Source organism: Penicillium angulare (genome assembly GCF_028827245.1).
Source record: "Penicillium angulare strain IBT 27051 chromosome Unknown utg000009l_segment0_segment0, whole genome shotgun sequence".
Classification (NCBI taxonomy): Eukaryota; Fungi; Ascomycota; class Eurotiomycetes; order Eurotiales; family Aspergillaceae; genus Penicillium; species Penicillium angulare.
The window spans coordinates 1,330,666-1,341,384 of NW_026623168.1; the positions used below are offsets into that span (position 1 = coordinate 1,330,666).

At 51.5% G+C, this 10,719-nt stretch overlaps 2 protein-coding genes across 2 annotated transcripts; one reads left to right on the forward strand and one right to left on the reverse strand.

Annotated features, from left to right (window-relative positions):
- Window positions 1-1,399: 1,399 nt before the first annotated feature.
- On the forward strand, window positions 1,400-7,722 carry N7478_012061 (tetrafunctional fatty acid synthase subunit FAS1; the record flags this gene model as incomplete). Its single annotated transcript, XM_056928275.1, has 2 exons — window positions 1,400-7,189; window positions 7,252-7,722. 2 exons carry the CDS (start codon window positions 1,400-1,402, stop codon window positions 7,720-7,722), a joined length of 6,261 nt encoding a protein of 2,086 aa, XP_056774002.1.
- Window positions 7,723-8,131: 409 nt separating this feature from the next.
- Window positions 8,132-10,445, reverse strand: N7478_012062 (transcription factor IIF subunit TFG1; the record flags this gene model as incomplete). The annotated part of the gene is made up of 4 exons (XM_056928276.1): window positions 8,132-8,364; window positions 8,435-8,669; window positions 8,736-9,023; window positions 9,096-10,445. 4 exons carry the CDS (start codon window positions 10,443-10,445, stop codon window positions 8,132-8,134), a joined length of 2,106 nt encoding a protein of 701 aa, XP_056774003.1.
- Between the last annotated feature and the right edge of the window lie 274 nt (window positions 10,446-10,719).

Consider the following 10,719-nt stretch of genomic DNA (forward strand, 5'->3'; position numbering starts at 1 on the left):
ATACATATAGATCTGTTGTATATTCCCCTCAAACTCCATTTCTCTTGATTAACAATAAAGTTGAATAATCAATAACTCAAAACTGAAACCCAATACCATCTTCAACTTCCCCCAGACCAAGTTCAACAGGATTCAATGGCAAGTTGAGTGCCTTTTTCCTCTTGTTGGGGCTCGCGGGCACCGTCACACCGGATCGGTACCTGACAGGATTAGATAACCCATTGAGAGCCCCACTGCGCCAATCACATCTCATCAACAGCTTAACAATGGGGTCGATGCTCCCAACAACCCAATACTGAGCTTGGACTGCCCCAATCTAAGCTGCAGTTGAGCCAGTTAGCGTTAACGGTGGTCACTCTGGGGACTCCACTTAGCACCACTTGCACCACTTGTGCTGAATTGCCATGGATATGAATGGATTCCTCGGGAGTCTCTGCATTTCTCTGGGATCCCACACAATTTTACAATATCCGAGAACCGGCCGGAATGAATAATCGAAAAAGAACGAGGAGAAGAACCTTGGAGGAACTTGCTGATATCGGTGGATCTACATGTACGGAGTACGTACGAGGCATACGGTGTATATTTGGATCCATCTATGGTGCTTGTATACATATGCATACTACTTGGGTGGACCTCATATATGCCACTACTCTTAATCCTCTTAATACTATTAAATATTATATATTGTTATCAACATTGAATCCACATAGGTATAGTTCATTTTGATATCTACAAGCATTCTTTAAATTTATTGCAGATTTAATATCCAACCGTCTTATATCAATATCAGTTGTAGATCTATCCCCGATGATGCCCAGCCCAGGACAATACCGTATTTACAATACACCTTACCGCCATGGAGGGGAAGATTCGACTGTTGAACCACGATGGGGATTGACCGCCCTAAACCGCATTAGGCCGGATGCAGTTCAACAGTGAAAGTTTGGTTTTTTTCCGTTTTGCCCGTTACGTTGCCCCGAACAGCCCTGGAGACCGACCAGAGAGAAGGTCTATCATGAAGCTGCTTTCTTCCCCTCAATCTCTCTCTCTTCTCCTCCTCCATTCTCCATACCTCCCATTCCTCCTCTTTTCTTTCCTTATTTCTTTTTATTTTGATGTCATTGGGGATTTGCGTCTAATAATTTAATCTTCATATTCCTTTTCTTATTTTCTTCTTCTGGAATCCGGACTTGTAAGTGTGACCGCCTTCCAACAATTTTTTTTTTTTTTTGGTGGCTTCACCATAGGGATCTTCCTCAAAAGCTAATGCATTTGCCCTGACAGAATATCCCCCAGTTGTCCGTGAGTCCCAACTGGATCTCTGTCCAGGAAATCATCCGAACTATAGAAGGAAAGAAAAAAAAGCGAAAAGAATTTCCCTTAACGTACCACAATCATGTACGGCACATCAACCGGTCCCCAGACCGGCATCAATACCCCCCGATCCTCCCAATCGCTGCGACCTCTTATCCTCTCACATGGCTCCCTCGATTTCTCTTTTCTGGTCCCAACCTCGCTCCATTTCCACGCCTCGCAGTTGAAAGACAGCTTCACGGCCTCATTACCCGAGCCCACAGATGAATTGGCCCTGGATGATGAGCCCTCCTCAGTAGCCGAATTGGTTGCCCGTTACATTGGTCATGTTGCCGATGAGGTTGAGGAAGGTGAGGACGACGCCCAAGGTAGCTACCTGGAGGTGCTGAAGCTCGTTCTTAACGAATTCGAGCGTGCATTCATGCGTGGCAATGATGTCCACGCTGTGGCAGCGACATTGCCGGGCATTGTCGCCAAAAAGAACCACGTCGTGGAGGCTTACTATGCCGGACGTGCTGCCGCAGGCCGGCCCACCAAGCCCTATGACTCGGCATTGTTCCGTGCTGCCTCCGACGATGCAGCGGGTATTTACACCGTTTTTGGTGGACAAGGAAACATCGAAGAATACTTTGACGAGCTTCGTGCTATCTACACCACCTACCCATCCTTTGTCGAGGATTTGATCACTTCTTCCGCGGAGCTTCTGCAAACTCTCTCTCGGGAACCCGAGGCGAGCAAGCTCTACCCTAAGGGTCTTGATATCGTACAATGGCTCCAGGATCGGGATTCCCAGCCTGATACTGATTACCTTGTCTCCGCTCCCGTCAGTCTGCCATTGATTGGATTAGTCCAGCTCGCTCACTACATGGTGACCTGCAAGGTCTTGGGTCGCCAGCCTGGTGATCTCCTTGAGCGCATTCGGGGTACTACTGGTCACTCGCAAGGTGTGGTGACCGCTGCTGCTCTTGCCACAGCCACTAGCTGGGAGTCCTTCGACACTGCGGCCAGAACTGCCCTTACTATGCTGTTCTGGATTGGTCTCCGCAGCCAGCAAGCCTACCCCCGCACTTCTATCGCCCCCTCAGTGCTTCAGGACTCTATTGAGAATGGTGAAGGCACCCCAACCCCCATGCTTTCCATTCGAGATCTTTCTCGCGCTGCAGTCCAGGAGCATATCGATGCTACAAACCAGCACTTGCCCGAGGATCGTCATATCGCCATTTCCCTCGTCAACAGTGCCCGTAACTTCGTTGTCACTGGACCTCCCATTTCCCTCTACGGTTTGAACCTGCGCCTCCGCAAGGTGAAGGCTGCCACTGGCCTCGACCAGAACCGTGTCCCCTTCACCCAGCGTAAGGTCCGTTTCGTCAACCGCTTCCTGCCCATCAGCGCTCCCTTCCACAGCCAATATCTCACCGCCGCCTACGACCGCATTCTGGAGGATTTGGAGGATGTTGACATCCCCACCAAGTCCCTGGCCATCCCCGTCTTCCACACCAAGACTGGCGAGGACTTGCGCCAGCAGTCTGGTGAGAGCGCCATTCCTGCTCTGGTCCGCATGATCACTCACGATGCGGTTAACTGGGAGCAAGCAACCGTCTTCCCTGGAGCCACCCACATTGTCGACTTTGGCCCCGGTGGTATCTCCGGTCTGGGTGTGCTCACCAACCGTAACAAGGACGGTACCGGTGTGCGTGTCATCCTTGCTGGTGAAATGGACGGCACAAACGCCGAGGTTGGCTACAAGCCAGAATTGTTCGACCGTGACGAGCACTCGGTGAAGTTCGCCGTTGACTGGGTCAAGGAACACGGCCCCCGCCTTGTGCAGACCTCTACCGGTCAGACCTATGTTGACACTAAGATGAGTCGTCTGCTTGGTATCCCTCCCGTCATGGTGGCTGGTATGACTCCCACAACTGTTCCTTGGGACTTTGTGGCCGCTACCATGAACGCTGGTTACCACGTTGAGTTGGCTGGTGGTGGCTATTACAACGCCAAGACCATGACTGAGGCTATCACCAAGATCGAGAAGGTGATTCCTCCTGGTCGTGGTATCACTATCAACCTGATCTACGTCAACCCCCGTGCTATGGCCTGGCAGATTCCCTTGATCGGCCGCCTGCGTGCTGACGGTGTGCCCATCGAAGGTCTGACTATTGGTGCTGGTGTTCCTTCCATTGAGGTCGCCAACGAATATATCGAGACTCTTGGTATCAAGCACATTGCATTCAAGCCCGGTTCCGTTGACGCTATTCAGCAAGTTATCAACATTGCCAAGGCCAACCCCAAGTTCCCCATCATCATGCAGTGGACCGGTGGCCGTGGAGGTGGTCACCACTCGTTCGAGGATTTCCACCAGCCTATTCTCCAGATGTACAGCCGCCTTCGTAAGCAGGATAACATTGTCATTGTTGCTGGCAGTGGCTTCGGTGGTGCCGAGGACACCTACCCTTACCTCTCTGGTACCTGGTCTGCCAAGTTCGGTTACCCTCCCATGCCTTTCGACGGATGTCTGTTTGGTAGCCGTATGATGATTGCCAAAGAGGCCCACACTTCCAAGAATGCCAAGCAGGCTATCGCTGACGCTCCTGGTGTCGACGACGACCAGTGGGAGAAGACCTACAAGACTGCTACCGGTGGTGTCATCACTGTCTTGTCCGAAATGGGCGAGCCCATCCACAAGCTGGCCACTCGCGGTGTCCTGTTCTGGGCCGAGATGGACCAGAAGATTTTCAAGCTTGACAAGGCTAAGCGTGTCCCTGAGCTCAAGAAGCAGCGCAACTACATTATCAAGAAGCTCAACGATGATTTCCACAAGGTTTGGTTTGGTCGTAACGCCTCAGGTGAGACTGTTGACCTGGAAGATATGACTTACGCTGAGGTCGCTCACCGGATGGTTGATCTTATGTACATTAAGCATGAGTCCCGCTGGATCGATGACTCTCTCAAGCGCCTCACTGGTGACTTCCTTCGCCGTGTTGAGGAGCGCTTCACAACTGCCGATGGCCAGGCTTCGCTGCTCCAGACCTACTCTGAGCTCGACACTCCTTACCCAACTGTGGACAACATCCTTGGCGCCTACCCCGAAGCCGCCACTCAGTTGATCAACGCCCAGGACGTTCAGCACTTCCTTCTTCTGTGCCAGCGCCGTGGACAGAAGCCCGTTCCGTTCGTTCCTTCTCTTGATGAGAACTTCGAGTACTTCTTCAAGAAGGACTCCCTGTGGCAGAGCGAGGATTTGGAGGCTGTGGTTGACCAGGATGTTGGCCGTACCTGTATTCTCCAGGGCCCAATGGCTGCTCGCTTTTCTAATGTCATCGACGAGCCTGTTCAGGACATTCTTGATGGCGTTCACAAGGGCCACATCACTGGTCTGCTCCGTGATGTCTACGGCGGCGACAAGGCCAAGATTCCTACCATCGAGTACTTCGGTGGCAACCTGGTCAACAGTGAGGACGAGCAGGAATTGGAAGGACTTACCATTTCTGAGGAGAACAACAAGACTAGCTTCCGCCTTTCGTCTTCCCCTGCCGACTTGCCTGGCTCTGACCGCTGGCTCCAACTTCTGGCAGGTGATACCTACTCTTGGCGTCACGCCCTCTTCTTGGCCGATGTCTTCGTTCAGGGTCACCGTTTCCAGACCAACCCGCTGAAGCGTATCGTGGCACCCACTCCCGGCCTGTTTGTCGAGATCACTAACCCCAATGATCCCGCCAAGACTGTCGTCAACGTTCGCGAGCCTTACCAATCCGGCAAGCTTGTCAAGACTGTCGAGGCCAAGATGAATGAGAATGGTCAGATCAGCCTGACTCTCTTCGAGGGTCGCACTGCCGAGGGTGGTGTTGTGCCCCTGAGCTTCCTCTTCACTTACCACCCCGAGACTGGATACGCTCCTATCCATGAGGTTATGGGTGACCGCAACGACCGCATCAAGGAGTTCTACTACCGCATCTGGTTCGGCAACAAGGATGTCCCCTTCGACACCCCTACCACCGCTACTTTCAGTGGAGGCCGCGAGACCATCACCTCTCAGGCCGTCGCCGACTTCGTTCACGCTGTTGGCAACACCGGTGAGGCCTTTGTTGACCGTCCTGGCAAGGAAGTTTACGCTCCTATGGATTTCGCCATTGTTGCTGGCTGGAAGGCTATTACCAAGCCCATCTTCCCTCGCACCATCGATGGTGACCTGCTGAAGCTCGTTCACTTGTCCAACGGCTTCAAGATGGTTCCTGGTGCCCAGCCCCTGAAGGTTGGCGATGTTCTGGATACCACTGCTCAGATCAACGCCGTTATCAACCAGGAATCTGGTAAGATGGTTGAGGTCTGTGGTACTATCAAGCGTGATGGTCAGCCCATTATGCACGTCACCAGCCAGTTCCTGTACCGCGGTGCCTACTCCGACTTTGAGAACACCTTCCAGCGCAAGGATGAGGTTCCTATGCAAGTTCACTTGGCTACAAGCCGTGATGTCGCTATCCTTCGTTCCAAGGAATGGTTCCGCATGGACGAGACCGACGTTGAGCTCCTGGGCCAGACCCTCACCTTCCGTCTGCAGAGTCTGAACCGCTACAAGAACAAGACCGTCTTCAGCAACGTCCAGACTATTGGTCAGGTTCTTCTTGAGCTACCTACCAAGGAGGTCGTTCAGGTTGCATCCGTGGACTACGAGGCTGGTGCCTCTCACGGTAACCCCGTGATTGACTACCTCCAGCGTAATGGTACTTCTATCGAGCAGCCAGTGTACTTCGAGAACCCCATTCCCCTCAGTGGCAAGACTGCCTTGGAGCTGCGTGCTCCAGCTTCCAACGAGACCTACGCTCGTGTCTCTGGGGATTACAACCCTATTCACGTGTCTCGCGTCTTCTCCAGCTATGCCAACCTGCCCGGTACCATCACCCACGGTATGTACAGCAGTGCTGCCGTACGTAGCTTCGTGGAGACCTGGGCCGCTGAGAACAACATTGGCCGCGTTCGTGGATTCCATGTCTCTCTCGTCGGTATGGTTCTGCCCAACGACATGATCACCGTCAAGCTCCAGCACGTCGGTATGATTGCTGGTCGCAAGATCATCAAGGTCGAGGCCAGCAACAAGGAGACCGAGGACAAGGTCTTGCTTGGTGAGGCTGAGGTTGAGCAACCCGTTACCTCGTACGTTTTCACTGGTCAGGGTTCTCAGGAGCAGGGTATGGGTATGGAACTCTATGCCAGCAGCCCTGTTGCCAAGGAGGTCTGGGACCGTGCCGATCGCCACTTCATCGAGAACTATGGTCTCTCCATCATTGACATTGTCAAGAACAACCCTAAGGAGCTGACTGTTTACTTTGGTGGTCCTCGTGGTAAGGCTATTCGCCAGAACTACATGGCTATGACCTTCGAGTCCGTCAACGCCGATGGTTCCATCAAGTCGGAGAAGATCTTCAAGGGCATTGATGAGACTACCGACTCATACACCTACCGATCCCCCACTGGTCTGCTGTCGGCTACTCAGTTCACACAGCCTGCTCTGACTTTGATGGAGAAGGCCAGCTTCGAGGACATGCGCTCCAAGGGTCTTGTGCAGCGTGACAGCAGTTTCGCCGGTCACTCTCTTGGTGAATACTCCGCTCTTGCTGCCCTGGCTGATGTCATGCCCATTGAGAGCTTGGTTTCTGTCGTATTCTACCGTGGTTTGACCATGCAGGTCGCTGTCGAGCGTGACGAGCAAGGACGTTCCAACTACTCTATGTGTGCTGTCAACCCTAGCCGTATCTCCAAGACTTTCAACGAGCCAGCGTTGCAGTACGTCGTTGAGAACATCTCTGAGCAGACTGGCTGGTTACTGGAGATTGTCAACTACAACGTAGCTAACATGCAGTACGTTGCTGCTGGTGATGTAAGTTTTACATTCTCTTTTCCTTTATTATTTCTAACAGACATACTAATATTTCTTTCTAGCTCCGTGCCCTGGACTGTCTTACCAACTTGCTCAACTTCCTCAAGGCCCAAAATGTCGACATTCCTGCTCTCATGCAGAGCATGTCCCTTGAGGATGTCAAGGCTCACTTGACTGGCATCATCGAGGAGTGTATGAAGCAGACCGAGTCTAAGCCTCGTCCCATCCAGCTAGAGCGTGGTTTCGCCACAATCCCTCTCAAGGGTATTGATGTTCCTTTCCACAGTACTTTCCTGCGCTCTGGTGTCAAGCCTTTCCGATCATTCTTGCTGAAGAAGATCAACAAGACCACCATCGACCCCAGCAAGCTGATCGGCAAGTACATCCCCAACGTTACTGCTCGTCCTTTCGAGATCACCAAGGAGTACTTCGAGGATGTATACCGTCTCACCAACTCTCCCCGCATTGCCTCTATCCTGGCCAACTGGGAAAAGTACGAGGAGGGTACTGAGACCACCGCCCGCGCGGCTTAATGATGTATCTTGTGATTCCCCCTCGTCTTCGTATGTTTAATTTTGTTTTTTTTTGTGATAGAAAGACCCTGTTTTGTCTCGGTCGTGATGTGACATGTCTTCAATTTTGGCGGAGTTGTTTTTAGTTGCATGTATATGAGATTCATTTTTCCTTAATTATTATCTTTTTTTTACATTTATATTTACATTTTCATTATTTCCTTTCTAGAGTTTGGTTTCTTTTTCAAACTAGACTCTTGCTGTAGAAGCATTCTTTTGTACATCTGTCCACGTAACTTGATTTGTATTGACATTAGGTTAGTGTGCTCAGGGCATTGTCGAAGGCTTATGGCCAGTGAATAAAAAAGGGACTTCACAAGACTTGAGAAGGCCGAATTGTGCGAGACTTCATCACCTTACTCCCAACCCCCTAAGCCGGAGGAATTGGCCGAAGCATTCGGTCTTCCTTGCCATAGACACTGACCCCCTTGACAATTCCAATGAAACGGCGGTGGTTTTCCTTAGATTCGCCAATGCGAGGCCGGAAAACGCGAAGAAGATCACTACTGAGAATACCAGTTGCTGGGATCGCTGCACGAATCTCCGCCTCTGACGGGAAAGGCATACCTCCAGCGGAAACGGGTGTAGATACTCGTCCTGGGCCTGTACCGTCCCAAATAGTTAGTACATCCATAATCAAAAATTTATTCAAATATTGTCAGATGTAACTTACGACCTCCGTCGGGGCTGCTAGCGCGACTTCCAGAGAAGCTCCGGCCACCTGCAACGGGGCTTGCTGCCCGAGAGCCCTGTGGTGTACCCCCTCGAGAGGTACCAGGTGGGTTGAGCTTCAGCTTCTTAGTTTTGCCACTTTCGCTGATCTCAGCTCCAGATCCAACACCAGCGTCAAGTTCACTGCCAGACCCAGATCCACCCAGTGGAATGTTGCGGACCCGTTTCTTTCCAGCCTATTTAGTTCAATTATATTAGCTTACTCCGTTACTTGGAACAGGAGCTCAATGTTTGAGGCATACCTGTACAGTAGACGGAGACATAGGGCGAGAAGTTGATGGAGTTGGATGAGAAGAGTGCTTGCTTTTAGCCTTCTTTCGGGACGTATCAGTCCCGCTGGCGTCTGAGGCGTTGGGCGAACCCGATCGCTTGAGAATCCCAGACTTCTTAAGAGAGTCTACATGCTTCGGTCGACCCGAAGGTGTTGTACTGCCTTTAGCAGAAGCTGCTTCCTTTTCCTTCTTCTTCTTTTCCTCCTCTGCTTTTCGTTCTTCCTCCTTCAAGCGTTCGGTTTCACTGTCGTCGGAACTCTAGAGGCAAAAGAAAAGTATATAGTTAGCCTTCAAATCCCCTGGGCGCTTGCCAGGGCAGTAGAAGCTTACCTCTTCGTCTTCCGAGCTGTATGGGTTGGCCTCCGAGCCGCTGGAGTAGTCGAAATTTCGTTCTCTTTTCTTGAGTGCCTTGCGCATCTTCTTTCCCAGCTTATGGCGAGCCTCTTTCTCCATTTTCTCGCGCTTTTCTTCTTTCTCGTAGTCCTTCTCATCCTTCAGGTCGAACACGTTTGCCTTTAATTGATCCTCCTTAATTCTTTTCTCGGCGTCTTTCGCTTCGTCATCCTGGTCATTAAAGAGATCGTCATGTTCTTCGTCGTCGGCAAATCGGTCCTCTTCAAAGTCCATTTCACCAGCCTCTAGCCCTTCTCCTCCTCCAGCTGAAACACCCTTTTTGCCAGCGTAGACTTTGCGCGACTTGGCATACTGCTCCAGTTCCTTTTTCTCGGCCACCTCCTTTTCTTTTTCCATAAACCACCGAGGATCCTTGATTCGTTTCGCCATGAACTTCTCTGCTTCTTCAATCGTCAATGCCTTGAATTGACTCTTGGCGCTGAACTTATACCACTTTTCCGCGGGTATCATGCGCATCTTGCCATTGTCTAGAACAAATACCGCATGTGTCTCAGATAAAGCAGCTTCGTAGTTACCAACCCAGATATTTTGATTATCGAAATCCTCCAGGTGCCATGGTAGAGCTTCTTCGTACTTGATCCGTGCTCTTGCGATTTCCTCGCGTGTCATATCGGACTTGAAAACTTGCTGTGTCTTCTGCTTGGGTATGTTTTGTCGCTTCGCAGATGTTCCCACTGATGGGGCAATCTGGGCCAAATTCTCCGCTCGTTCTTTCTCGCGCGCAGCTCTTCTAGCATCCTGTGCTTCCCGGTCCGCCTCATCAAGTTGTTGCCCATCTGGTCCAAAGGATCTTTCCGTATGGTGCTCCTGGTTCCGTGAGCGCGGGTCTCGACGCTGTAACCTCACCGGTCGCGTGAACTGAGACTCATCGCGTGGGTCCACAATCCGTTTAGCTGCGAAACGAGCGATATGGTGCTTCAGTCCTTCTCGGATAGCTCGTTTGGTCGTGACCACGGGGTAATCAACGTAGTTTTGGGTTATAAGGGGGCCGCTAAATGCATTGGCGGCTTGATCTCCCTGGACAGGAGCTGGTCCGGGCCGTTCGAACGCCTGCGACAACGACGGCTGAGCGTTGGGTGGGGGGCGTGTGGGAAGTGTCTTTATAGCAGTTTTGCCTGCTGTAGGTGCAGCTCCTGTAGGTCTGATTGGTCTTCTTTTAGGGCGAACTAAGGGGTCGGCGGCTTTCGGGCGACGCATTCTCATCGGAGGGGCGCCATTAGGTGCGGTTGGCGTTCGCCCATTTGAAGGGTTGGTCGATGTCGACATGATTCCCTTAAAGATGAACGTTTATACAGAGGTAAGGAGTATCACAGACGCATAGGACGGATGAGATGAAGGGGAGGAGGTGAAAAGAGCGCGTCGAACAAAGATGAGATGCGGAGTCGCCTAGCCTCTGGCATATGCCTATGATGATGAAAGGTCACGGGACTTGGGGTGAGCAGCTGAGTCATGGTGTATGCCTGAGGCTGAAAGTGCTGTCGTCTACATCATACTTTTAGCTCAATATGCAACTTCGTACTTTCTACTTCTCGCTTGTGAA